This window comes from Drosophila ficusphila, unplaced genomic scaffold (assembly GCF_018152265.1).
Source record: "Drosophila ficusphila isolate 14025-0441.05 unplaced genomic scaffold, ASM1815226v1 contig_791, whole genome shotgun sequence".
NCBI lineage: Eukaryota > Metazoa > Arthropoda > Insecta > Diptera > Drosophilidae > Drosophila > Drosophila ficusphila.
In genome coordinates, this window is record NW_025064737.1 from 17,372,293 (window position 1) to 17,398,363 (window position 26,071).

The 26,071-nt window shown below is 40.9% G+C and overlaps 5 protein-coding genes across 7 annotated transcripts; 3 read left to right on the forward strand and 2 right to left on the reverse strand.

Annotated features, from left to right (window-relative positions):
* The first annotated feature begins 112 nt into the window (after positions 1–112).
* On the forward strand, positions 113–9,302 carry LOC108092131 (methionine--tRNA ligase, mitochondrial). The gene is made up of 6 exons (XM_017191634.2): positions 113–296; positions 367–647; positions 712–1,134; positions 1,241–1,505; positions 7,746–7,943; positions 8,571–9,302. The coding sequence occupies exons 1-6, from the start codon at positions 203–205 to the stop codon at positions 9,032–9,034; spliced, it is 1,725 nt and encodes a 574-aa protein (XP_017047123.1). The 5' UTR covers positions 113–202; the 3' UTR covers positions 9,035–9,302.
* LOC108092133 lies at positions 3,096–4,088 on the reverse strand. 2 transcript variants are annotated; one of them, XM_017191636.2, is made up of 3 exons: positions 3,709–4,005; positions 3,476–3,644; positions 3,096–3,401 (listed from the first exon to the last, which is right to left on the reverse strand). In XM_017191636.2, exons 1-3 carry the CDS (start codon positions 3,928–3,930, stop codon positions 3,310–3,312), a joined length of 483 nt encoding a protein of 160 aa, XP_017047125.1. In that variant the 5' UTR covers positions 3,931–4,005; the 3' UTR covers positions 3,096–3,309. The 2 variants fall into 2 exon arrangements, with proteins under 2 accessions (XP_017047125.1, XP_043065015.1); XM_043209080.1 differs by having other exon boundaries at positions 3,096–3,644; positions 3,709–4,088.
* On the reverse strand, positions 4,088–25,655 carry LOC108092134. Of its 2 annotated transcripts, none has more exons than XM_017191638.1 (3): positions 25,576–25,655; positions 4,273–4,441; positions 4,088–4,213 (listed from the first exon to the last, which is right to left on the reverse strand). In XM_017191638.1, the coding sequence occupies exons 1-3, from the start codon at positions 25,582–25,584 to the stop codon at positions 4,161–4,163; spliced, it is 231 nt and encodes a 76-aa protein (XP_017047127.1). In that variant the 5' UTR covers positions 25,585–25,655; the 3' UTR covers positions 4,088–4,160. The 2 variants fall into 2 exon arrangements, with proteins under 2 accessions (XP_017047127.1, XP_017047128.1); XM_017191639.1 differs by lacking the exon at positions 25,576–25,655 and adding an exon at positions 4,509–5,455.
* On the forward strand, positions 13,416–15,354 carry LOC122320759. The gene is made up of 5 exons (XM_043209181.1): positions 13,416–13,471; positions 13,870–14,038; positions 14,108–14,276; positions 14,350–14,375; positions 15,283–15,354. Exons 1-5 carry the CDS (start codon positions 13,416–13,418, stop codon positions 15,352–15,354), a joined length of 492 nt encoding a protein of 163 aa, XP_043065116.1.
* On the forward strand, positions 23,459–24,633 carry LOC108092132. The gene has a single exon (XM_017191635.2). The coding sequence runs from the start codon at positions 23,582–23,584 to the stop codon at positions 24,461–24,463; it is 882 nt and encodes a 293-aa protein (XP_017047124.1). The 5' UTR covers positions 23,459–23,581; the 3' UTR covers positions 24,464–24,633.
* Positions 25,656–26,071: the final 416 nt, after the last annotated feature.

Sequence of the window (26,071 nt, forward strand, 5' to 3'; positions counted from 1 at the left end):
AAACCATTTTGAAAATGTATAACCGTTAAGCTGTTATACGCTGTTAAATTTACATTGCTAAAAACAAAAATGACTGTTAGACGTACTGTTAAACGAGTGATGGGCAGCACTGCTCGAACAGCTGTTCTCTGTTATAAAATCAACCGGCAAGTTGTTTTAAGAAATTTGTACTTAGTTTTGTATTAAATACGCTTTAAAAGTAATGATTGTGAGAAGAATAAAGTGCCTCCGGAGTCTGGGAATCCGCTACAATAGTTCACATTATGTCACAACGCCAATTTTCTATGTAAATGCAGGTAAGTTTATTGCATTAAATACAAATAAAATGGGTATGTTTATAATAAAATTATAATAATTTACGGATAGCCCCCCACATTGGCCATTTGTACTCGGCCGTTATAGCCGACGCCCACTGTCGCTACCAAAGAATAAGGAACCCCGAGAAGAATGTCCGGCTCTGCACGGGAACCGATGAGCACGGCACTAAAATCCAACAGGCGGCTTCTCTTCACGGGATTCCCGTGGCCAAGTACTGCGATGACATATCGGAACGATATAGGGAGGTCTTCAAAAGTGCCCACATCCTGCCAGATGACTTTATTCGCACCACGGAGGAGCGACACAAGCGAGCGGTGGCACATTTCTGGGTAAGATTAAGATACAGATCATATTCTAATTTGTTCTTACTTAGCTGTTCTTAATAATCCTTAGCGAACACTCCACTCCCGAGGGCACATCTACTCGGCTGCCTACAGCGGTTGGTACTGCGTGTCGGACGAAACCTTCCTCACCGACTCCCAGCTGAGATTAGACGAGGCCAGCGGCACACGTTACTCCCTGGAATCCGGGCATCCTGTCGAGTGGACTGAGGAGACCAACTATATGTTCCGACTGTCTCAATTCCAGGATGATGTGCGTCATTGGGTTAAACAGGAGGCGCGCATCCGACCGGCCAAGTTCGAAAAGATTCTACTGGACACTCTGAGCGAACCTCTGCCGGATGTATCCGTATCACGTCCCTCAAATCGCGTACACTGGGCCATTCCCGTTCCCGATGATGACTCACAGACGGTTTACGTTTGGCTGGATGCTCTGGTCAACTACCTCAGTTCCGTGGGATATCCTAATGAAGGGGTGAGTATCAGGTCTTTGAACTACTTCATAAAGAAAATAGTATTTTAAATTCATTTAAATCGGTTGCTTTATTAATATAAATACTGGTTTACTCTTTCCATTTCAGTACTCCGCTCATTGGCCTCCTGCACAGCAGGTTATTGGCAAGGACATCCTGAAGTTCCATGGCATTTACTGGCCCGCATTCCTAATGGCCGCCGGGCTAGAACCGCCTGGTCAGCTGCATGTACACTCGCACTGGACCGTCGACGGGCAGAAGATGTCGAAGAGCAAGCACAACGTGGTGGATCCCGTCCAGGCGGCCCGCCAGTACACCATGGAGGGCCTGAGATACTTCCTTCTGCGCGAGGGCGTTGCCCACAGCGATGGCAGTGAGTGAATCGAAACCGCGAAATCCCTTTGATGTCTGTGGCTTGTTCACTTTGCGGCTGCAGTGCCAATGCCATGTGGCCACCATGGCAATCGGGGCGGGAGAGGGGGCAGTGGCAGGAGGGTTTTGCGGGCAGGATTGCCCTGCCTGCGGTTATTCAAATAGTTTTTCCATCAAATTATCAACCGAAACTGTTGGGGTTCCCTTCAAGTGTGCGCATGTGAGTGGCCATCTGTCGTCGTTAGTTCTACGGCAATGGTTACCTCTGCTTTAATTTGCATTTCAATTTTATGCCCGAATTGCCAAACCGAAAAAGGGAACCCGAGTCGAGAGATGGGCAAAAGTTTTTGGTCTACCAGGAGACGAGATCTGACTTTTGTTTATTTGCCTCGAAAGTTTTCGCATGCCCAAAAACTTGCAGAATTTCCATAATGGATGGAGTGGGAGGGGTGAAACCAGTTGGGGAAAGTTTCCATGAGGAATTCATCAATTGTCGGACAGAAATGATTAGGTTTGCCAATGGTACGGGTTATCGAAAGCAATTAACACACTTCGCTGACTGTCACGGGATGCGCTTTGATTGATTCGGCAACCTTCTTGGCTGGTTATCCATTTGCATAAATTGCTGCCATGCCCCGCTCCCCTCTCGAAATTTAATTTCCAATTATTGCTGACTTTGCTTTTATGACGAATTTCGCAGACAGCCGGCTGCTTTTCACGTTTGCCTTTATTCAATTTTCGCATGTTGATGTTTCTCTTTTTAATTTTTTTTTTTATGGCCCGCTGCCTTGTGGCTAATTTAATTGGATTTTTATTGCATTTGGCCAGCAAATTGAAAACAAAAAACAAAAAATGGAAGTGAAAATGTGCGAACTGCTGCAGTGCGTCGACGTCGCATAATTAAATTACAAAAAGTTCGACATCGCACACACACATTTTGCATACTTTCCAGCCCGCGAATGATTTATGCAACGTGGCAGATAAATTTACTTTAATTTAAGCCGACTGCCATCCATTATGTGGAAAATCACTTATCCTCCGTCAAACAGTTGCCCCCTGGATTCGATATTGTGGCCCAAGGTGACATCCGTTTTCATAATGCTGTTAGGACAACAACATTATTAGATGCTCAAGTTTTCATTACAGGCCAAACTTCCGCAACACAGAAATTGCATTTCGTATTTGACGACATAACAGCTGCTGGTAGGGAACAAGGAATTGTCGAAGGACCTCCAGCATCTGCGGTTGCGTTTAGAAAAAAAATAAACGTTGCCCAGGAAATGCAATGGGGGAGGTGCGTTGATGCAATCAACTTCCTTGGGGCGTCACTCAATTTTTAAAATTTGAATACTTAAACTTGTGACTAGCAAAAGTTTAACTTTGATAGGAAAAGCTTTTATGGAATAATGTTACTCAAGTGGTCGAAGAAAAAAGGCCATAATGAGGTATACTAAAGACTCTAAGGTTTTGATAAGAATTCTAGAGAATCGGACTTTAGCTGTTATAAAAATAAAAACACAATAAAAAAATAAAACACATCTTTAAAAAACACACTTGCTAATCTAATGAATGTTCTGAGAACTGCAAATAATTTCCAGTTAATTTATTTCTTTATTTGTGCTTGCTCATTAAAGTTCTATGGAAACGAAAAATTATTTTATTTAAATGATTGATGCTAAAAATGTAATTGATTTATGTATATTAGTTAAATCGAACTAGCTATATCACACGGCAATGTCCATTATACACAAGTTTAAGGGATCCGGTCTCGATTGATTCGTATTCGTTATACATTTTGCTCTTCATCACGGCATTTTATATACCACATTTGGGGATTTGAGTATGTCTGAGATGTCCATGGAACGAGCTACACGCGTTATTGTCCTGGGAATTGGATCTGCGGGAGGATTAAGTATTCCCTAGTAATCATCACACGAGTATATAATGTAGCTCTATTACTATATCACTTACACTTCGGGTTGGAGCAGAGAGTCTCTCCGTTGAGTTTGAATTCGATCAGCAAAGGCAGTTCATTGGTGATGTTCATAAAATCCACGTACATTTGGGGTGGATTTCCCCTCTTCACATTGATGAAGCTCTCAATGTTGTTGGGATACGGTTTGAGGTCGTCGACTTGATCCTAAAAAATATTGATCAGCAATGTTTTGACTGGCTAATTAAATAGATTCGATTTTTTTTTATACCGCTCGACCGTGGGCATTGAAATATGCCTCCCAGTAGAATTTCTCGGTAGAATTTGTCTTGGGCGCAGTAAATACGCCAATATACGATTCTCCATAGTGAACGGGGCTATATGTAAAATAATCATTGCAATTGTGTTCCGGAATAATTATTGCCAGGACGGAGCTTAGGGTTATGGAAAGGCAACACCAAAATGCGAGAGGCATCTCAGAAAACAACCGCATCGCGCTGATCGATGAACTAAACTGAAACGTACAAAGAAGCTTATCGAAGTCTGTTGAAAACCAGAACAAACTCAGAGTATAACATTTTTTAAATAATTTATTATAAGACTGAAAAGTATAAAGAAGCTTATCTGTCAAACAAAAAAAAAATATCATCTCAGAGCTTTTTAAATTTATTAAGTCAAATAAAATAATGAAATGAATGATTTATATCGATAAGGATTTCCTCCTTATAATACGGATATTCTGCGTGCTACTCGGGTTGTAGTTGAAGGCCTTGCATCTGTGGGAAGCAGTACAGTGATCATTCCACGAAGACGTATTCGCATTTCCTATACTCACATTTGTGGTTGGTGCACAGAGTATTTCCGTTCAGTGTGAAATTTGTTAGCAAGGGCAATTCATCCAAAATGTTAAAGAAGGACACTGAAACCCGTGCCCGTCTTCCTTTTTCAACATCATCTCGGTATTCTTGTTCCGAGGGAAAGGGATTGATATCTCCGACTTGGTCCTAAAAAGAAAGTGTATGCAAAGTAATTAATGAAAGCACCTTGAATCTTAGCCCAGCTTTAATTTACCATTTATGGTGTTCTGGAGGAAAATTTTGCCTCCCAGTAAAATTGATGAATATTTGCTGTATCTGCTGTGAAAACGCCTATGTATTCATTCAGGTTTCTCGTTTCGTATGTAAAGTATTCATTGCAGTTGTGATGCGGCATAATTACAGCCAAAGCCGAGTTTATGAATATTAAAGGGAAAATAAAAAATGCTACCGACATTTTGATTAAGCTTACAGCGTCGCAATGAAAACTAAAATTAAACTTAAATACAGTTTTAATACACGTCCGCTGTTATAAAAACAAATAAAAAACAAATAATTGATAAGACAAATGTTTGTCAGAGGTTATCTTAGTCTGCATTGACGTTCTCGCAATCTACTTTCCTTTTTAATTAAGTGGGAATTCCCATAAAATTTCTATTTTCGTTCGAAACAAAAATGGCACTTATCAATGTCAATAATGTCAGAGTATGAAAACGTTTGTTAGTCTAAACAAGCGCTGAACATTTTCTTAAAACCCAATTCTTTTATAGACCTACTCAACATTTTCTCGGAATATATACTTTCTCTGGGACACTTAACCCGGTGCCCTCTTAAACGTTTAACCCTAAGTGTGCACCCTTTTTTCAGACGGCCTATCTGATCTGGCAGACGAGAACTTAGTGTCTGGCACATAACCCATACGCCCTGTGTTGCCCGGGCAAATTTGCCTGACACCTCCGACTGGCTGTCTCCGATTGCAGAGAGGCTTGCTAAATATTTGATGACACCACCTCTGCAACTCTGCACCTTGGCACCTACAGCACCTCCAGAACCTCCAGCACCTCAAGCACTTAAAGCCAAGTTTTGCCTGGAAAAAAGGCAAACAGAAGGGCGCTGGGAAATTGTGTCAAAGTTCTCTGCAGGCGATGGCAAACTGGAGCAGCGACAAGTTATTCAAGTTATTTAAGGTGCAGCCAAACAGGCAACAGCCCGCATTCGAAGTGCGGCACTTGGGGCACGTAAAAAAGTATTATTTATATTACTGCCAGGAAGAGCGGCTGCATTTGTCTGAGGAATGGGGAATGGGGTGCCACCCTCCATCCCACTTTCCCCCCTTTTTTGGTCACGTGGCAACATGTGCAGCGTGGCTAAAGTCGATGGCAAGTGTTGTACACGGCTTCCTCGTGCCGTCAGCAACTTTTGCTTTTTTGCGCAATTTGTAGCTGCTCACGTAAGCAGTTAAGAGTTGCCCGGACTTTAGCCGGGTCTTAAGCTCCGGCAGGTGATGCCACATACAAAATACAACACGTGTTGCGGGCCTCCTCGTACAATTTCATTACAAAGCAATACTCGATACTCGATTGGCATGCGGGGGGGCGCCCGCTAATAAAGTTTAATGCAATTCACATTGCATTTCTGGCCAACGGCAGGCAAACGTTTGCACTGCCGTCAAAATTCAATGCATTCAAAATGAAATTCCTGCCACTCGGTTCAGTTAACACATGAAAGTTCACAAGACACAGAGTTACCTCTTTAAAATATATTTATTTGAATCATATGGTTAGCAAAAAGTCAAGCTTTCAATATAATTTGTATTATTTTTTTTTTTTTAAAGAAGAAACTTCATTGTATAATTTTTAGTATTGGATTAAAAGTTTTTAATTCAGTACCATGGGTATCAGATTTTCTATCAAAATTCCCATTTCCACACACTGAGTGTCTTGACATGAGTTTGATTTGGGGAAACTAGCGTATATGCATGTGAATTCAACGCAACGCAACTCAGCTCGACACTTTTTCATTTGAATTCGGTTGACAAGCAGACTTTTGCCTTTTTCGGGCGGATGGAAAGTTTCTGCTGTATTTCTTCTAGTTGCGCAACGAATTAATGTTTCAGGCAACACTTTTTGGCAGTTGTATTTCCCCAGAGAGTTTCGAAGAGGAAACCTCATTTGGCAGCACAGGTAAAACAAGAACCGAATGGCGAAAGTTGAAAGTGCACCAAGGAAATTTATTTGGCATATACGAGTAGTTGGTCTGGTTTTGTTCTGACTTCGAAATGCGATCATCAAAAGGTCTGAGTTTCGACCAGCTATAATTACTTGCCAGTAACAATTACTCGATTATTGTCTTAGCAGGCAGTGACTGTTTTAATTACCAAACAGTAAGCAGCTGCAGCTGTAGCTATAATATTTGGACTCATTAGCAGTTGCGGCAACTGTTGCCGCATTTTGGCAGGTAACGACATTTTGAGGGGTTTTATTTTTAATTAGTGCAGGCCGGCTTCGAAGTACATAAGGGTACTCAAATAAAAAGTTACCGCCGCTGCAGTTGAGTATATTAATTAAGTTAATTCTCTTTGAGCTCCCTTCATCACATTGGGATAAAGCCATAAATAAGGATAAATAATTGTAGAAATTACTTAAAGTGGCTTTATAATTTTATTATTGGCTGTAGAGGAGTGCAATAAATAAATGCAGTGCTTGAACACTTAATTCGTTTCGAGTTTCCCCCGGCGAACACATCATTATACGTATTATGCTGGAATCAAGTCCTTACCGAGACTTTCTTTCATCCCGCACACTATCTCCTCCATTCGGTTCAATTTCCCTTTGGGCGAAGATTTTGCAACTATTAGCGCAGCTTAAATCCTTTCGTGTTCAGCTTTGCTCCAACAAAGCCACCTGCAGCATCGTTCTGTGTGGCGAGGGAAACTGAAAGGGAATGCGGGGGAAACTCCTTGCCAACTGGTTGTTGTTGTTAAGTTATTCGGATTTTATCTTAACCGGCTTTGGTCGAAGGACAGTAACCCGTGACTCCTTCGCCATGCTAATCCCCTTAATGGGCGGCCAGGCATAGGGCAAATTTGTAAGCAGTTAATGCTGGGCATAAGCAAGTTAAGCGGTGCACGAAATATCACGCATACGCCATGGTGCTTTACGTTGAATTTTATGATTTCTTTCAGCAATAATTGCTTTGTGTTTTAGACTCTTTTCGTACGTATTGATATCCTTTATATGTTTAAACTTAAATATGAAACTTATTTTTCTGCTGTTAGTCGTAAGAATTAAAATAAATGTTGTGGGGAAATCAATTCATATTTAAACTTTAAATTTAAATAGGAATCCTTTCTATAAAATAACGTTCTAAATAATTATGTTAAAACGTTGTTAAACGCTTTTTGGTTAATAGTTGGGAAGCAGCTGTCGCTGGTTCTTTGTACACCTCTTTTCCCGGACAAACTGACAAGTTGTCTTCTCCGTTTCGCCTACAGACTACAGCCACGTGAAGGCGCAGCGCATCCTCAACTCGGAGCTGGCGGACACCCTGGGCAATCTGCTATCGCGTGCCTGCGCCCCGTCGCTGAATCCCGGCCAAATCTATCCATCAAGCGACGCCGAGCACTTGGCGGATCTGCTCCGGACCCTGGATGCGGCCAAACGCCTGCAGGAATCGCTTCTGCAGCTGTCAGGTGAGTGGATCGGAATGGGAAAGCAGTTCGCGCAAGGAGTTCTGCAAAGTGCAGTGGAGTGTGGAAGAGTGGAGTGGATTGGAGTGATGCGCTGCTTTGTCATTTTAATATTTAAGCAGCCGGGCTTTGGCTGAAGAGGCGCCATCTCGAGATGGAGATGGTTTATAATCTGCATTTGCGTTTGCATCCGCATCCGCATCTGCCCGAAGCACTTCCGGCCAATCTCCGAGCGGCAAGAGCACTCGAGAGTGTGGCCAAGCCAGCCAGCTTATGGCTTTAAGTGCGCCAAGTGAAGGCATCATTTTGTATATTGTACTTTGTGCACTCGAACAAAATTTGAATTAAATCCTACTTCAAAGAAGATCAGTGCTCCAAGAAGTTTCATAGAAGTCAATGGTAAACGAATATATTTTTGTTTCTTCAATTTTATAATAAATGTTTTGCATTAATTGCAAAAGAATATTGTTTGCAAAGTAGAAATTGTATAATGAAATTTTCTGCCTTTGATAGTTAATAATGAATATTGATTTGTCATTTAGTTTAATCTTTGTACGTAGTTCTGTCACTCATCTTAAAAATTTTGCTAAATTGTATTTTCAAGTGCCCACTATGTTTCGTATTTTGCAGAGCGTTGCGCGTCGCATTACGAGAGCAATCACTTCCACTTGGTGGCCGACACTGCGATGGCAACTCTGCATGCGGCCAACAACTTCTTCGAGAGCTCCAAGCCGTGGACACTGAAGGCGGGGGCGACGGGGTCCAACCAGCCGCGTTTGGAAACCATAATCGCCATGACAATGGACGCACTGCGGCTCTGCGGCATTGTGCTGCAACCCATAATTCCCCAGCTGGCCACGCGGCTGCTCGATAAGCTGAGCGTTCCGACCGCCCAACGCGGCTGGCATTACTTGGCCGAGAGTTTTGCCACCGAGCCCGTGAATCTCGGCGGGAGCCGTCAATTGGACGGGCAGACCAGTGCGCTGCTCTTCCAACGGATTCTCGAGGAGAAGCCCGCGAAGGAGGAGCAGAAAACGCAGCCAGCCAAGCGGAGCAAATCGAAGAAGAGGGAGCGACGCGAAACAATGTCCTGAAGTGGCTGTAATAAACTGAGTCCAAAGCCAAGAAACCGACGACTTTTATTCATGGCAAGGACTTAATAACACTGTGGCACTAAAGAATTTTCAATTTGGGTTGACAATATCAGTTTCGATTAGCGTAAATAATATTTGTAGAGCCTAACTAGAACTTTAAATGAGCTTTTGTTTGAACCCTATTTTATTATTATAATTTATTACTATAGGCTTAGGATTTAATTCTAAAATGTTTAATGTTGAAAGAAAAAATGCATTTGTAAACTAAGTTCTCAACACTTTTGTGGGGTATTCCTGTTTGATTTTAATAAAAACCACGGTTAACTTGTGAACTTGGCCGCAAATCAAAATCGCAGTCTCAACAACTGGACAAAACTCTGAGTTTCTGCGTCTCTGGCTCTCACTCCGAGTCCCATTAAAATCCACTTAATTATGTGCAGGAAGGAAAAAGCAGTGCCGTCAGCAGCATCGCTGTCTCATATTCCTTTGTAATTTATTACGCGTAATTGAAGTCGACATCAGGTGGCAAGGAATGAGGCGTTATTTATGGCCTTCAATTGGCAAACAGGTTGAGGGCAAGCCACCAAGCCGAACTTTAGGCCAGACTTTCATTTGTTAATTTATTTTAATTTCCAAGGGCCTGCGCCAAAAAAAAAAAAATGAACACCATAAAAAGGCCCCAGGAGCAGTGTAATCAAAATAAATGGCAATGTGGCTCTCAATCCGAGGAGGAGTGCATGTGGCGGTGGAATGGCTCTGGGCCAAGTCAAGTGCAGCCATTAGAGTCAATTGCTGGCTGGCCCAGAGGAGCAGACAAAGCTGATTAGATTACTCGCCAGCCAATGGCAGATCCGCTTCGGGGAAATAGTTTAATTAAGATTAAGACCCCTCGAAGTCCGCGCGCGGCATCAATCAAGTCTCACGACCAGAAGTCGAAAATGGTTGCCCAACGGGTTGCAGTTTTCTTTACTATTTTCTTTTTCGCCAAAGCTTTTAGAAAAGGAAAAGACAGCGTAGTTGTAAATCCATTTCCATTTTCCGAAAAATCTATTTTCAGATTTTTGAAGTTTGATCGAAACCAAACTAATGATGCAGCTCCTTAGAGAACATCGTCGCTAGCATTTTGAGGTCTACCAATCTAAAACCGGAGATCATAAAAAAAGTTATGGGATTTCAAGTGCATGGTTTTAACCATTTTCCGAAACAGCAATTTTACTTATCTTTTAACACGAAATATTTCTATTATAAACACTTTAAAAAGGAATAGTTTTAGTTTATGGTAGGTCTTAACTATATCACCGGTAACTTTTGAGTGCACAGAACTGTCCAGCATTATAGTCACTTTTAACAGCAGGTAAACAACAATTTAACTCCATTTCGTTGTAGACCGACCACCGTTTTATCCTCTTTAGTCTCAGATGCCCAGCTTGGTAATTAAGCAGCCAAAATGTGCGGGCTTTCGGGCCCAGTTAGCTTGCAATTTAGCGTGCACTTTGAAACTGAGGAGATTCTGATGTGGATGCGAAAACTGCTTCTAATGCAAACATTTTTAAAGAGAGATATATATGTTAAAGAAACCAGAGAAGGCGAGAATGTATGAAAATGGTTCGAGTTTAAATTTTAAATCACTCTTAATAAGACTTAAAAATAGCTGGTGTATTAAAATTCATGGCCACATCCAAGCACTTTCATTTAAGCTTTAACAAACAAACAATGGACAATTTGTGATGGAAAGCAGTGACTGGATGGAAAATATTGACTCGGAAAACGAATAGAAGCAAGATAAATAAAATAAAAGCTTGCTAGCCATAGTATTAAACAACTTTTGAGGCCTTGCAACCGCAACTTTCCTTTGGCAGGCGCATCTCCTTCGATCTGTCGTTCATAATTTAATATCCGAGCGGGCGAAATTAAATTTATAGTGCAAGCAAATTAAGTTGACGTTAATGAGACAGCAGCGGGCGAAAAGAAAGGAGCACAACAGAACAGAACCCAACAGGGCAGCATAAACAAGCACATTAACATGCTTGAGTTGTAAAAAGTGGTTAAGTTTTCCATTGCAAATTAAATTATGCAGGCCGGCGTGGGAAAAGCAGGTAATAAGGTTAATGATTCACTTTAAATGTTGCTTAAACTCGAACGCAGAACCAGAAGTGGCTGTTGTTACCGGGGATGCTGCCCCTTGCTGCACTTTGATTAATTGCAAAGTTGCTTTGTCGAGGTTGCCGCCGTCTGCCGGCCACAAGCTCTTCGCTCTGGCAATGCATAATTTAATTTGCGTGCCCGCCACGTGGCGTATGCGCAATATTGTAAATGAATTAGCCCGCGCCCCAAGTTGCCACTTGTTGTACATAGCTAAAGCATTGTTTCATTGGGGCGGCTCATCGCCTCGACAACGAAATTGATTTGCTTTCTCGATGGGGCGCCAATTAAATCGATTTACCACATTCTACATTCACACAAAGCTCAGAAATATTTTTCTTATCTTTATTTCGAACTCTGAAATAAATGTACCAATAACATCAAGCTATCAAAAAATGTTTTGGTTGGTCATGGAAATATTATATTGTGTTGTATATGTATACATTTTTTTACTTAAAAAAAAAAAACATGTTAACCGTACTGATAAGCCAATTCCTGTGAATCTTAAGAGTATATAAACATGCTCACAGGCTTGCGAATTTGATAATCAAAGTTAGTTTGGTATCAGCCGCCGTATAAAATGGATCTCAAAGCTACGCCGGCTTTACTGATTTGTTTTGTCGTGGGTTTCGTCCTTGTTTCTGCCATAGAACTGCCGGAACACAATTGCAGCAAATACTTTACATACGGCATCGAAAATGGGGAATATGTTGGCATTTTCATGCTAACAGAGAACGTACATAAAGTTGTGTGGAAAATTCAGTTTGCGAAAAAAAAATTATGACTTTCCCAGTAGAAAAATATGGGCGTATGAAAAACGGATTGCGACCCCAGTTGATTGTACGATTTTCTAACGTAACAGAAAGTCTACCCAGACTAAGGAGTCTGGACATAAATAATTCATTGGTATGCGAAACTCCAAAAGGTGCGTATTAATTAAAATATGTAGTATTTCAGTTGTTCATCATTCAATGTACACATTGTTTACAGATGTGGGATATCCCTACACCTTAAAATTCAATATTACAACCTTCTCTCAAGGAAATGAAGCTGACCTCCAAGACGCATTTCTTCATATGCATCCCGCTCTACCAAAAATAGAGCCAAAGGAAACTCTAAATTAATCAGAAGCAATTAAAGTCATATCATTTGTGAGATAATATGGAAAGCCTTCCAACATTACACTTACAACTTTGATACTTACACAATGACTGACGTTCAATAAATGCAATAATGTTGCTAAACTTATTCTTTGGCCAGCTTTAAAGTGTTTAATCAATTGTCGCAATTGCAAAACATGTTTGTGTAGTTGTCCAATTTAGGTAATTCAACATAACAGTGAAATCGATTTATGCGAATGATATTTCTGTTGTAACTAGATTGGTTAAGTAGGTTGGCTTTGTCTGAACCAAACAATATGTGATTAAATTGTACTTAAAAATTCTATAGAAATCCTTAATCCTGGGACACACATCCAATGCCAAGCAACTATGCGAGTCGTTATCCCTTTTAATGAATTTTTTGCTGGCCCACTCGGCCTTCGCATTTCATTTTCCCTTCGACCCCTTTTTTCCAGCTACCTTTTTGCGCCAAAGTAAATATTTTACTATGCCACTATTTAAAGCATACTGTCGGCACAGCTGGAAAACCACAGCTGGAAAATCTGCGGCAGGGGAAGTAAAGGGCAAAGGGAAGGCAGTCGGAGGAAAATGCTGCTGAAGCAACAGCCCGGCAGCCATTTTATTTTTGCAATATTTTTCAGGTCAAAATGTCGTAGAACTTTTATTAACTCCATGCCCGAAACCTCCAGTTTGTGTGCTCGTCCCAGTGTTTGTGTCTAAACATTAAAAGTAGCTTAGTGTTGTCGGTTGTCGGTTGTCGGTCGTTGGGCGTAAGTGTTTGGGTCTCATGTTGATAACTTATATTGGGTATGTCAACAACCGAATGCGCTTCGAGTGGATTTTGCATCGCAGTCAATGGCCGAGCATCGTTATCCTTGCTGGGACCCGAGTTTTATGACCTGGAAAGAGGCCACTTAAATGACCGAAGACGCCCGCTGATTTTAAAGTTTCTCCGGGTCGCATGAAAGTCCAGGAATATTTTAAACAACATTTTCCGAGAAAGCTCTTTCGTTCAAGCACTGGAATGATGTTGATGAGTAAGACAAATTAATTGCTGCATTTCTGCATGGCAATGCAAGATTTATGAACAACAAGCAGCAGACAAAGGGCAGGGGAATATGAAAAATGTAATTTTCAAGAAGACAAAGTCAACGTCGGACAAAATACGCGAAAGGTAAAATTAAATACACCTTTGAGAATGGTGCCTTTTTATTTTTTTGTTTATGCTGGCCCGTTCTTAGTTTGAATTTCTCAATTGTGAACAAAAAATTTATTAATACAAATTTCCCAAAAAAGTATTTGCGGAGTAGCATTTAGATTGCCCTGAAGCTTATCTTCCTTTTAAGTCTTATGTTATTTTTTATGGAAATGATTCACTGTTTTTTTTGTTTTAACATGAATTTATATTATACACATAAAAAGATTGTATATGTTTTATTAATATTGCCCCTAAAGTTTCCGATAAGGTTTATAAATACAGGCAAAAATCTGTCCCGTCTACCAGTTGTCATTCGGACCTTATCAAGAGCGGTTCAAAATGTCTTTCGCCTGGTTGATTTTTTTCTGTTTTAGTTTGAGCTCGGCTTTGGCACTTTTTGTACCCCAACACAATTGTCATAATCACTTTAAATATGCCACGGAAGACGGTGGCAAGTCTTATATTGGCATCTTCAATGCCTCTAGGCAAGGGAATTTAAATTTAAATTTTGAGGCCACATTCGAAATCCACAAAAAGGACCAGGTAAGCTGTTACGCATATTATGAGTAGAAGAAATTAGATTATTTTCTAATTTTCTCTTTTAATTTCAAGTCGGCTTGGTCCGCACTTCTACCGTATCCCGATAAAGCAACGGTCGCATTGAATATTATGAAAGGAAAACCGGCTGAAGTTTATGTGCGTTTCGTGAATATCACCACAGAGCTCCCAAAGCTGATTTCATTCAAATTCAATGAAAATTTGATGTGCAGTAATACGGGATGTGAGTAATAAATTGGTACTCCCAGTTGATTCGTTGCGACCTGTTTACTGAACAAAACTTTGCTTTTCCACAGATCAAGGACCCAGGACTAAAGGAACTGTGAGGCATAATATCGTCCTCACCATGAAAAAGAAAGATCTGAAAACTACTCCGCAGCCAAGCTATTCAGATCCATCCCAAAATCAGCAAACTTATCCGGATCAAACAAAGAATCAAGACGAATTTCAAGGTCAAGCTCAGGATCCTCAAAATTATTTGGGCCAAACTGTGAAACAGCCAACCTATCCAGAACAAACCCCGAATCGGCAAACTAATCAAGGTCTTAACCAGAATCAGCAAAATTATTTAGGGCAAAACCAGAATCAGCCAACTTATCCAGATCCAACCCAGAATCAGCAAACTAATCAAGGTCTTAACCAGATTCAGCAATCTAGTCAAGGTCAAGTCTGGAATCAGCAAACTAGCCCAAACCAAGCCTGGAACCAAAATCAGCAATCTTATCTAGAGCAATCAAAGAATCAGCAAACTTATCCAGATCCAACCCAGAATCAGCTAACTAATCAAGGTCTTAACCAGAATCAGCCATCTTATCTAGGACAAGTCCAGAATCAGCAAACTTATCTAGATCAAACCTGGCTACACCAACCTAGTCAAGGTCAACACTGGAATCAGCAAACTAATTTAGGTCTAAGACAGAATCAACAATCTTATCCGGGGCAATCCCAGAATCAGCCAACTTATTCAGATCAAGCCCAGAATCAGCAAATTTTTTCAGATCAGCAAAATAGTCAAGGTCAAGTCCAAAATCAAAACCAGAATCAGCAATATTATCCAGCTCAAACCCAGAATCAGCAAACTAGCCAAGGTCAATCCTGGATTCAGCAAAATAATCTAGGTCCAAGCCAGAGTCAGCAAAGTAATCTACGGCAAATCCAGAGTCAGCCAACTCATCCAGATAAAATCTGGAATCAGCCAAGTCAAAACCAAAATACGCAATATTATCCAGGTCAATCCCAGAGTCAGCCAACTTATACAGATCAATCCCAGAATCAGCAAGGTTATCAAGATCAAGCCCTGAATCAGCAAAATGATCAATATCAAACGTGGAATCTAGAAAATGATCAAAATCTAAAATATAAAATATAAAATCAAATGATTAACGAAATTTTCTGTCGAAAATTATATTAAAAATAATAGTCTGAGTCACTTATGCCATAAAATGAAGCGTATTTACCATATCATGCTGATAACAGTAATCGTTGGTTTTTCCAAAATTATTTTAAAGTGTCTGATTTCGTCTTGGGTTTTGCTGATTAATAGGTATTTTTCGGTCATAAAGGCACTGGCTTTTGACAACACAAATAAATACAATTTTATAATAACAAATATAATAAGTTCATTTTTAAGTTTCTATTTTTGTAAAACCTCTTTAGAATGGACTAAATTGGGAACGTGTTGTGTCCTTTTTGGCGTATTTCGTTGACGTTGCATAGGAATATTTGACAGCAAGTTAAATGGCGTCGCAGCGGAACTCTTTCGCTTGAGCCAGAGCGTTGCTAATTTCGCCTTTCCCCCCAGTAAACGGGGTCCTCGGCTGAAAAGGGGAAGGGCGACTGGTGGAGGGCATCCTTGTGAGAATAAGCCCTGGTAATTTGCACAGCGGGATGGCGTTTCACGGGCTCCATGGCTCCTCCTTTGCAGCCTGACACCCAATAAACATGCATATTAATGACCGTGAGTCCGGTGCCTCGGAACTCGCTGTTCGTGCGCCCATTTGCCTTGCAAAGCGACCAAATGAATCAGCGATACTTGCAATTTCCGTGTCGAGAGTCCTTATGCGAGTGCACCTTGGAGTGGCATCTGAAAATCTGGAATTTCAGAGACGAATGACGATGACGATGGCAGCTTACCCGTAAATTACTCAAGGAGCAGGGGAGGCGAAATAAATGGAAATGGGAAGACATCCAACGAACACCTCAAATCCTGAAGATTCGGAAGGCGACATGAATTTATGGCTTCTGGTGCAGATAAGCAAATATTTGATTTTAAAGTATGTGAATTTCTACATCGATTTGTTTATTGATTATACTAGAAAGCCTGTAATCTGATTTGTTTTATTGTTTTCCAGTATACTTTCCGAGTACTCTTCATTCGCAGATTGTGTCGTAATCTCTGCGGGGATTGCACTCAATCAGTGAGATCGTTATCGAGGACATCGACATTCCCATGCAACTGCCACTAATGAAAGCCTCTCAGTGTTTCTGCCGAAGCCAATTAAAAATGGAACAAACGAAGATGCGGATTACATTTCTGTGACAATAAATCCGTTTGGCTTATTTGCCATATGGCGAGGCCCAAATGTATCTGAAGTGGGTCAAAAGAGGCTGTTGTTGGCATAAAGGAATTTTTTCCGTCCGCCAACATGTTGCTCTCGCTGAGCGGCTTTAAATGTTTTATATATTTCGACAGATTGTTTTTGTTTCTCTCTGATTTCTTTTAAGCGCGGGTCGTGCCGGAAATAAAAAACAAAACACAAAAAAAAAATCGAAGCAACAGCCAGACATTTCGTTTGAGGAAAAACAGCAGATAAAATAAGACGACTAAATAAAAATAAAATCAAAATACGTGAACGGTGGGCGTTGCGAGCATAAATCTCATCAATCAAATGGAATTGTGCGCATAAAGTTATCGGCTCAACTTACACCAGATAACTCAACCCGAACCCCCACTTATCCGCCCCCTCTACCCTCCCCTGCCATCATCTTCACCGTCCGCTGGGGCAATTTGAGTTTATTGTTTCAATCTGTTAAGGCAACCCGAGGGTCTGTAGAAGAGCGAGCCATGGCTGGAGTTGCCCCAAGTTGCAGTTACACTCGTCGAAACTAAATACGTCATTTATTTTTTATACTCTTCACTCGTAGAGTGAAAGGGTATACGACTTTGTTGAAAAGTATGCAAATTAACGAAGGAATCACTTACAACCCTTTAAAGTAAATATATTCCTAGTCAGTATCGTCAGATGGGTCGAACTATTCGGTTCGCCTGGTACTTTTTTTCAGAAACCATCCGTCCTAATGGACAAAACTCCTTCTCCTTCTCATAAGTCAACTTAGCTTATTTTTATTTAGTTATAGTTTTAGTTATTATTAATTAAGAGTTTAAATATTGCTTAAAAAATATATTTTGTTTCTCATGATGTACTTTTTTCATATCGCATTAGGCACACAAATAAAGCTTCGCCCGTGGGCCAGTTTTGATTGTGGGCCGAGTTCCTGTTGCTGCTTCTCGATTTGGTCACGGTTTTGGTTGAGCCCTCGCCTCTGGTTAGTTTCCAGCTTTGTTTGTTTTTATTTCGCTTTCCAGAAGCTGTTTTTTCTGCTGAAACTCCCACACTTTCCCGCTGTTGTTGTGAAAATCCGATTTATTTGCATTTGCTTTGAGTGCCCAGTCTTCAGTCTGCCAATATTTCTTAGGTTTCTGTTTGTGTTCTTTTTTGTTTAACGTTTTCGGTTTCGTGGTTAGCCTGGCTTTATCTGAACTTTATTGTGCCTTAAAGCTGACTGAGTTTAAGGTGCCTTTGGGATAGCGTATCACCTGCGACATTAAAGCAAAGCCCTAATTAAGTTTCCTAATTATTAATGGCTTCGGGGCGTTTCGCGAGCAAGCTGGCCAAACAATGAAGGACAAACAGTTGCCCTGTTGTGTTTCCGTCCTTCGGCAATATTGATTAGGTGTGTAAATATGGCCAAAATGGTGCCATATTCCTGTTTGTGTCAATTGCGATTCGACATTGATGTGCCCAAAAGCCTCTGAAGGGCCGCACAGTGAAGCAGCCCCCTTGGATTACTCGGCGAATCGGAGTATGTACTCAAGGGATTATTCTGTTGGTACTTCAATTAACAACATCACGAAAGTCTGGCTAATTTGGCAACGCAAACTGGGGGGTGCCAAGATGGAAAATAGAAACTGCTCGAACAATTTGTATACATTTTTGGTAACATAAATGTATCAGTTTTAAATTTTATTTATTAGGTACGTTTAGTATAATTAAAGTAAATCATTGTTTTGTTTAGATATCTCCAATTATAATTAGCGAAATATAGACATTTTTTGTTCATTGATTTAAAAATATTTTTTTAGACTTGACTGAGCTAAAAATCTTGTATATTGCTTTTATTTCTAATTAAGTAAAGTAACGTTCTTAGACATCATTTAAATATCCTGTAGGTTGCTTTTTTTCGGATAAAAATTTTGCAAAGCCAGTGACATTTTAAACAAAATAAAAGACAAACAAATACTGATTCGTCTTGATTCCATAAAAAATACTACTCGTAAAAAAAGGGTAACTATTTTTAAAACTGCTACCCAAAAAACATGAGGAAAATATTCCATGACCCGTCAAGTGCAGTTTGAGCCGAAGGCAACCGCAGCGCGGGTTTTCCAGCGAAGTGGCCGAGAGTTTTCCCCGCTGTGCTGTTGGTAATAAAACGTTTAACGCTGTTAACTTGCTGCACAGTGGAGGCCACGAGGATGGAGACTGGGGAGGGATTTCGCAAACTTTGTTGTTATTGTTGCTGTCGATATTTGAAAAGTTGCTTGCTAATTTCGCTTAAGGACTTTGGAAACTAAAATTCGCCGTAATTAACTGAAACGTTTGCATTTTAATAGACTTTGCATAAATTGTGCGTTAAGTTTTGTGCAAAACGAAACGAAACGAAACAAATTGAAGGTGGAGGGCTCAGTGGGGTTCGCAACATTATGAATAAAGTTTTCCGTCGGAGAAGCGGAAGGAGAAGCGATGTCATAATCGATAAGTTGAGTTGTGAATGAACATGCGGATGTCGAGTGGCGGCGCATCGAGTATACGCAACGTTGGCCAGCTCAAGAGTGCGTGTGTTTGTGTGTGCAGCAAAGCATGACTAATGACAACTCAGGCAGGAGCTCTGCCCTGTACACGCCAGTAGTATATATCATTTCGTTTAGCAAATAACAAATATCACTGGCCGGATAGAAAGCGGAGCACGGATGGCCAGAACGAGAGCGAAATAAAGATAAATAGTGTTTCGGAATGTTTTCATGTTGCCTCCGCAGATGAAACGAAATTCGCTGGACACTCAAACGAACGGAGCAGAGCTCCTGGGAGCATCTCCATCTCCTCCAGCTGCTCCTCCAGCACTCCGCCTGCTCCTCCTCGTTTCCGTGTCGTATAAATAAATACGGAGGGAACTGAAGAGAACAGAACAGAACAGCGTATTTGCAACATTTATTGAGTCGTTGAACGAGTTGAATGAGTTTGGGTTGCTTTTTTATTTTTAAACGCTGCCTGGAAGCCTCCAGAGCTCGCCAGGCAAAGACTAAACGAGCGTACTATACCCAGTTTAAATATTGATTTACGACCACACACACATGCTCGCATCGTAGAAAGAGATGGCTAGAAATTGTCAGAGAGAGATGGCAATGAAGAGATGGAGGAACAACGGACGACCGCAAAACAATGCAGGCAGCTGGAATTTGTTTTTAAATTATGACCAGGCGAGAATTTCTATTAAACTACAAAATCCGTCATTTCCCCTGCAGCAAGGAAGAGTTTTATGGGTGCAAAATGGCCAGGAATCCGATTATCTTGTTTTCAAACCGCTTTCAATAATATTTTAAATGGCCAGCATTATTAAATCGAGTTATTTGACTTTATTGGAGTTGGATTATTAAGTAGAAAAGAATGTGGAGTGAAATGGTTTTTTTTTTCTATAAAGTATGGCATACTTTTTGGAAGCATTTCGGATTAAATATTTAAGTTGAGTGCAAGCAAATTATATGAAAAGAATTTTTATTTAATCAATGATTATTATAAGTATTTTATAATACAATTATCTGGACTTATACTAGCTTTGTAAACAAAGTTTAAGATGAGTCAGCTTTTTTTAAAAGTTGATCCTATTACGACAGTAAAGCGCAGATTCATAAGGCCGATTAGTTCCGTTTCTCAAATATCTGCGGGCGTTTCTAGGTTCCTCCTGTAAACCGACTTGGCCCAAACGAAAACGAATCAGCTATGGCTCTCAGGAAAATGGAATGTCAAATGCAGGACGGGGAAAATTCGAGGGGACCAAACGGCTGCCAGTCCGTTGCAGCCTGCAGCCAAGAATAAGACGATGCGAGGCAGACAGAATGCGCAAATTGGTTTCACTTGGCAGAGCAAGCGTGAAAACGATGTTGTCCCCGTCCTGCTCGACGCTTTTCCCGCTCGAGTTGAGCTGGGAAACTTGGCCCGCCGTTGCGGCAAAAGTTTTGCCCACCATGGTGCGCATACGCCGCGTACGCCAACGCGCTCATGCCCACATTGCGGATGACAAATGTTCCCTCTGCCGATTCGCAAATCGCTTGGCCCGACACTAGCCATTAGGATAGATTAGAGCAGCTGGGGACTCGGGGCGAACCTGGCCAACGGAGCACTCAAGGTGTTCGTAATCTCTTTGTCGGCCTCGATTATCATTGCGGCCTGTTTGCACTGCCCTCCAGTGTCATAATAATTAAATGGAATTAATGCCGGGCCAGCCAGAAATTCATCACTCTCACCATTTCTTGCAGCGGTTGTAGCACTGCTAAAAAATAAATAACATTTTATATTTATTGTAAAGCATTAAGATTAAATTTCCTGGTGTTCACAGCAGTATATTATATTTTGTTCTTCTGTTTTTATTTTAAACAAAACAAACAAGTGCATATTAATTATTTTAGTTTTTTTTCTCCGTGTTTGAGTGCGTGTCACAATCGCTTTGTTATTTAAGGTGGCACACTCATTTGTAAGCCAGTCCAGGTTTTCTGGCCAAGGGAATCTTTTGCGGAGCCTTGGGTGTTCTTGCTTTGTTTGTTGTCTTTGTTTTCCTTATGAATTTCTGGCCTTGAACCAAGATAAAGAAGCTGTCGTCCGACTTACACACGACTCACATATTATGGACGTAGGTGGGCTTAAGGAAAATTTCAATAAAACCTTTTCATGCGTGTCCAACTGGGAACTTCGCTGCCCACGCGAATAAGGATGCTTTATGTCCTAAGTATGCTTCCTTTTCCGTGTCAAAAAAAAAAAAAAAAAAACATTGAATATTTAAGTCGGTGAGCTATTTATCAATGCCCAAAGGTTGTGTTATTCCGCAGAAGTTATTTATAATGCAGGGACGGCATATTTCCTTCATATGTTGTAAGTCAATTTATTTTTAAATTTCAATGCGAGAAAAAAAAAAGGAAAACAAGAAAACATGTTTTACATTGTGACACAAAAGAGCAGCAAAACTTTAAATCCGTATTATTTGATTTTTCGTTGTGCTCTGATTTATAATTTGCATAGAGAAAAGCAAAGACGAGAACATGGCGCACAAATCCTTCGATGATTGATGGCTGAACAGCGCTACATCAATCAAATTTACTACGCCTCAGCGATAATTTGATTGATATTCAATAGTCTGGTTGTAGAAACTTCAAAATGTCACCTAACTTTCTGTCGAATTTAAGAAGTCTGCTTGAAAATAGCAGAATTCCGCGAAGCTTTTTCCTTGCAATAAATTGCGTAAAACAGATTATTTATGTAGGAAACCTCGAACCGCAAACTGGTTCAAAGTGCATTCACTGGAAGTTGGTCTAGAATTTTTTTATGCTGCGGTGTGCCAAGTCAAATGCATAACCGAAAAATATACGACTCCGCTTTTACGCTCGAGTTTTGTTTATTTCTTTCCGTTTGATGTAGTGGGACTGCTCCTCCATTTGTCGAATGCTTAAAGCCATTTGAAAATGATTGGCTTTTATGTCAATAAGCGTCTCAGTTGTCCTTACTTGTTTCAGTTTTTCTTTGGCATCTTTTGGCTTTTTCCTTGGCTTATTTTTATACAGCTTTCCATGCTTTTTCTTTGGGTTTTTGCTCTCGCGGTATTCTCTTACAGTCTGTCGCTTAAGTACCCCAATAAAATACAATAAATATACACATAAATTTTTATATACATCAGGCATTTATATATATATATATTAGGAACGACTTGTTTTGTGGCCCGAGAGCAGCAAAAAGTTGTCGCGTTTTAATAGACGAAAAGCAAAAAACATTGCGTCTTGAGGTTTGGGTCACTTGAAGTTCTTGTTTTCTTGAAAAGGCAGCTTAAATTTTCATTTTGGTTAGCAGCTGGCCATAAATCATTCAGCTGAAATTAAAATCCCAAGCTCCAATCAAATTTTGGCACTGGTATCGAAAGTCAGCTGAGGGACAAAATCAAATTTGCAATATGTGGCTGAACATCGAGGCGTAAAATAAGCATTTGTCACTCAGTTTTAGGTTCACTGCCATAAATCTAAATGCAAACCTTTCGTCGCCTTGATTTTGCTGGGCACCTCAGATTTGCAAGTCTGCTGATTGTGTCGAGAGAGCAACACGCACAATTGATTTATGAAAATTTATTACTCACACGCTGAAGACTAGGAAACGTTGAAATGCCCTGCGGTAGGCAACATTTTCCGTTCGAAATTAAAGCCGATGGCAATAAAATGAAAGCCATAAAAGCTAATGAGCCCGAAAACTCGTCGCCGATGTCACAGTCATCCCCACCACCTTCCCCCATCCCCCAGAATCGGCCACGCCTCCTCCCCGCCCCAAATGAATATACGAGCAGGGGAATAATGAAAATCGTGGCCATCTTGTTGCGCCTGCACTCGTTCATAAAATCGAATTTCACCTCGACGTTTCAGCTCATAAAATGATGGCGATCGCCGGCTACCGTAAATATACGGCGTGGAATGTCATAAAATGTACGCAAATTGTTGTTGCTGATTCCCGATTCCTGATTCCCGACGAGAGTACTTGCTTACCGTTATTGCCTGTGAGTGCGCATAAATTGAGGTACGAGCACAAACAATCAAGTTTATGTATAGAAAAAAGTGGAAAAAAAGTGGAGAGACTTTGTTGTTAGGAAGCGTGGCATTGGCTGATTTATTCGACGATAAGAGAATGAAATGTATGTGCTTACACTGCTGGAAATTACTTTAAAGTTTCTTCTAAATCAGAATAAAAAGTTAGTGCACTTTAAAAGTTGATTAAATCAATGTAGGAATAAAAAACATAAGAACTTTTTTTTTTGCTAAATAAAAACCAACTTGATTTTATTGACTTCAAGTTTTTTTGGTTGTATGTAAATTATTCAAAGTGTAGTCTGTTAGATTTTTGTCACTCTACTGAGCATTTAATAGCGAGGCAAAAGCATTTCTTCGACAAACACACACTCGCTAGTCAGGCCAAATTACCAGAATAGAAATTCAAAGTACCCAAGATGAGTGAGCAGCCAAATCATTCAGAGGATAGGCAGACCATGGCCAGCTCCTTCTTCGATGTGTTATGGCCGCTAATCCTGGACGAGAATCTCTGCCGCATCGAGAGCAAATCGGAGGAGTTCTTTGTGCCCAAGCAGACTTTCAATCGTTTGGAGTGGCACAAGTACCTGGCCCAGGTGGGTTATCCCTTCTACATTACACCTCTGGAGCTGCGTTGCTGCAAGGGCGCTTTAATGGAGGAGATCGAAAACCAGGAGGCTGAGAAGGCCTTGAACCAGGAGGTGGAGGAGCGGAAGGGACCGGCACAAGGGGATTTCCTCCGTTGCGGATCCCAGGCCATTCGACCCATCGACAAGAAGGTGGATGATCTGAGAATCGAGCACGAACGCCGACAGAAACTGGCCTACGACTTCGCCAATCGAAAGTTTCCTTGGACCATGCAAACGCCCAGTCACGAATTGGGTTTCACAATAACCGAGGAGCTGGAGAAGTGCTTCAAGGGACCCATGGAGCTGGCCTTGCTGCAGTCCATCCACGACCACGACTGCAAGCTGATGGTCATCGATCTGAGCGTCGAGGTGGACATCAAGGATTGCCAGCGGTGGATCAAGTTCCGTCCCTATATCCAATTGTTGGGCTTGGTGCGAACACCTCGAATGGAGCGATCGCTGCAGCTGCTGAATGTCTTCCACACTCTCTTCGTGGAGGAGTCGGTGGAGAATTCGTGGGACGAGGAGCTCCATTGCTCGCTGCGAACAGCTTTTTTGCACGCCCAAAAAATCCAGCTCCTCAAGTCCTGCGGCGAGCCATTTGTTTTCGTATTCAGCCGAATGCGGGGGATCTGCACCTGCGACAGCTTTAAAATACTTAGGCGAGCATAAACTTAATTGATTTGAAAAAAGAATAGTTTATTTGCACAGATTTTGTTCGTTCTACTTAGTGTGTAACCATTTAAACAAAAATTGTAAATGTAAAGAAAAAAAATTAACAAGTTTATAAGAATATTCATAAGAGAGTAAAAAAAGTATAATAAAAACATCATTTGGGGGCACTTCATGTTTTTAAAATATTTTAAATCTACCCTCTGGTTTTAGAAACCTCATATTATTTAAAGAAAAACCAGAGAAGCCAATACTTTGTCCTTTAAAATTGTACGCGTATTATTGGCCCAGTTTGGTCGTCATTCAGCAGTTTTCGTCCCTGAAGGCTAATTTGATCCGACTTGATTTGGCCGACTTGGCCAGGCCATCGTGACGTTGAAGTGGCCTGAATGAAGCAGAGACCGCTCCAATTAGGCCGCTCAATTGGCGTTGCCTTCGAGTGCAGTCAGATGCACTGCTGCCTTCCACCTGCCACTTGCCACTCGATTATCGACGCTGCCGGAAGCCTGCACCACCATCTTCCGATATGGCTTCAAAGTGCCTCCGTTAAGTTGGCAAACTTGAGCCCCCGACACAATTCACAACAAATTTGTTTGAGGGAGAAAAAAAAAAAATAAGAAGAGAAATCGGAAAAGCAGGAAAAATTTGGCGCCAAATCTCAACAAATTATTACAAAGCTTAACAAACTTGGAACTGATTATAAAAGTTGCCGGCAGGCTGTTGGGAAAATTTGGGGAACCGGCGGCCACAATGCAACAAAAATTGAGTTGCGGGTGTCGAGAAGTTAGGTGCTTCCTGTCCTCCTTGTTTCTTTTTGTTTTGCCAAGAAAAGTTTTTGGCCAAATGCGTTGTCGCTACTTTAGGGGCCCCGCAAACATCGCATTCAATAGACATTCACATAAACCACCTTGCATTATATTATTAAAAGTTTCCCATACTTCGCCAGATAACGACTCCAAAAGAACTTTTTCTTGCGAATGCGAAATTTAAATCCCACTGAAATTGATGAAAAGTAGGAATCATGTGAGTGGAAAAATTGATGAAAAACTAAATATTTAAGAGTGTGTATTGATTTTCTTAATTATTCACAATGCTATGAAGGTAATACTTACCTTACTCATCTACGATTTCTGATCAATACTGATAGGTAATATTTTAATCTGTTTCCCATACAGATGCCTCTATGATTATTTATATTTTTGCACAAATTGTTGTGCATGGATTCAGTTCCAAACAAAAACTGACTTATCTCCACACAAAAGTTATTGAGCAAGATCGCCTAAAGAGAGATTAAATGAAGGTTCGTCAGAGAGATTTAAAAAGAAGAGAATATTTACTGAGAAGCTATGTAAACAAGACTTCACCCAAACGGCCAAGTAAAATAATCACCATGTTTATAATGCCTATGGGATTTCTCTCCAATGCAGCTTTATAGTTCTGAGCGGATTCCGGTTCTGCGGTTCTGCAACTAGCTAACCACTAGTTCCTACGACAAGACGGGATCCGGATTGCTGGGCAAAGCCCGCAATCCGTCAATGGGGGTGTTCCGCAATCTGGGGAGAGATCAGCCGTAGATTCGAGCTGAAAACTGCATTCCGAATCTCGTGT

What these genes read in the sequence shown, in the direction of transcription:
- LOC108092133 (XM_043209080.1), bottom strand. Translation starts at nt 4,086, where the DNA reads ATGATATTTTTTTTTTGTTTGACAGATAAGCTTCTTTATACTTTTCAG. An exon ending in TCAATGCCCACGGTCGAGCG is followed by an intron (nt 3,645 to 3,708) that starts GTATAAAAAAAA and finishes AATATTTTTTAG; the next exon opens with GATCAAGTCGACGACCTCAA.
- LOC108092134 (XM_017191638.1), bottom strand. An exon ending in TCTGTGCACCAACCACAAAT is followed by an intron (nt 4,214 to 4,272) that starts GTGAGTATAGGA and finishes TGCTTCCCACAG; the next exon opens with ATGCAAGGCCTTCAACTACA.
- LOC122320759 (XM_043209181.1), top strand. Translation starts at nt 13,416, where the DNA reads ATGAAAAATGTAATTTTCAAGAAGACAAAGTCAACGTCGGACAAAATA. An exon ending in TCGGACAAAATACGCGAAAG is followed by an intron (nt 13,472 to 13,869) that starts GTAAAATTAAAT and finishes TTTCTGTTTTAG; the next exon opens with TTTGAGCTCGGCTTTGGCAC. An exon ending in AAATCCACAAAAAGGACCAG is followed by an intron (nt 14,039 to 14,107) that starts GTAAGCTGTTAC and finishes TTTAATTTCAAG; the next exon opens with TCGGCTTGGTCCGCACTTCT.
- LOC108092132 (XM_017191635.2), top strand. Translation starts at nt 23,582, where the DNA reads ATGAGTGAGCAGCCAAATCATTCAGAGGATAGGCAGACCATGGCCAGC.
- LOC108092131 (XM_017191634.2), top strand. Translation starts at nt 203, where the DNA reads ATGATTGTGAGAAGAATAAAGTGCCTCCGGAGTCTGGGAATCCGCTAC. An exon ending in GAGCGGTGGCACATTTCTGG is followed by an intron (nt 648 to 711) that starts GTAAGATTAAGA and finishes AATAATCCTTAG; the next exon opens with CGAACACTCCACTCCCGAGG. An exon ending in CGTTGCCCACAGCGATGGCA is followed by an intron (nt 1,506 to 7,745) that starts GTGAGTGAATCG and finishes TTTCGCCTACAG; the next exon opens with ACTACAGCCACGTGAAGGCG.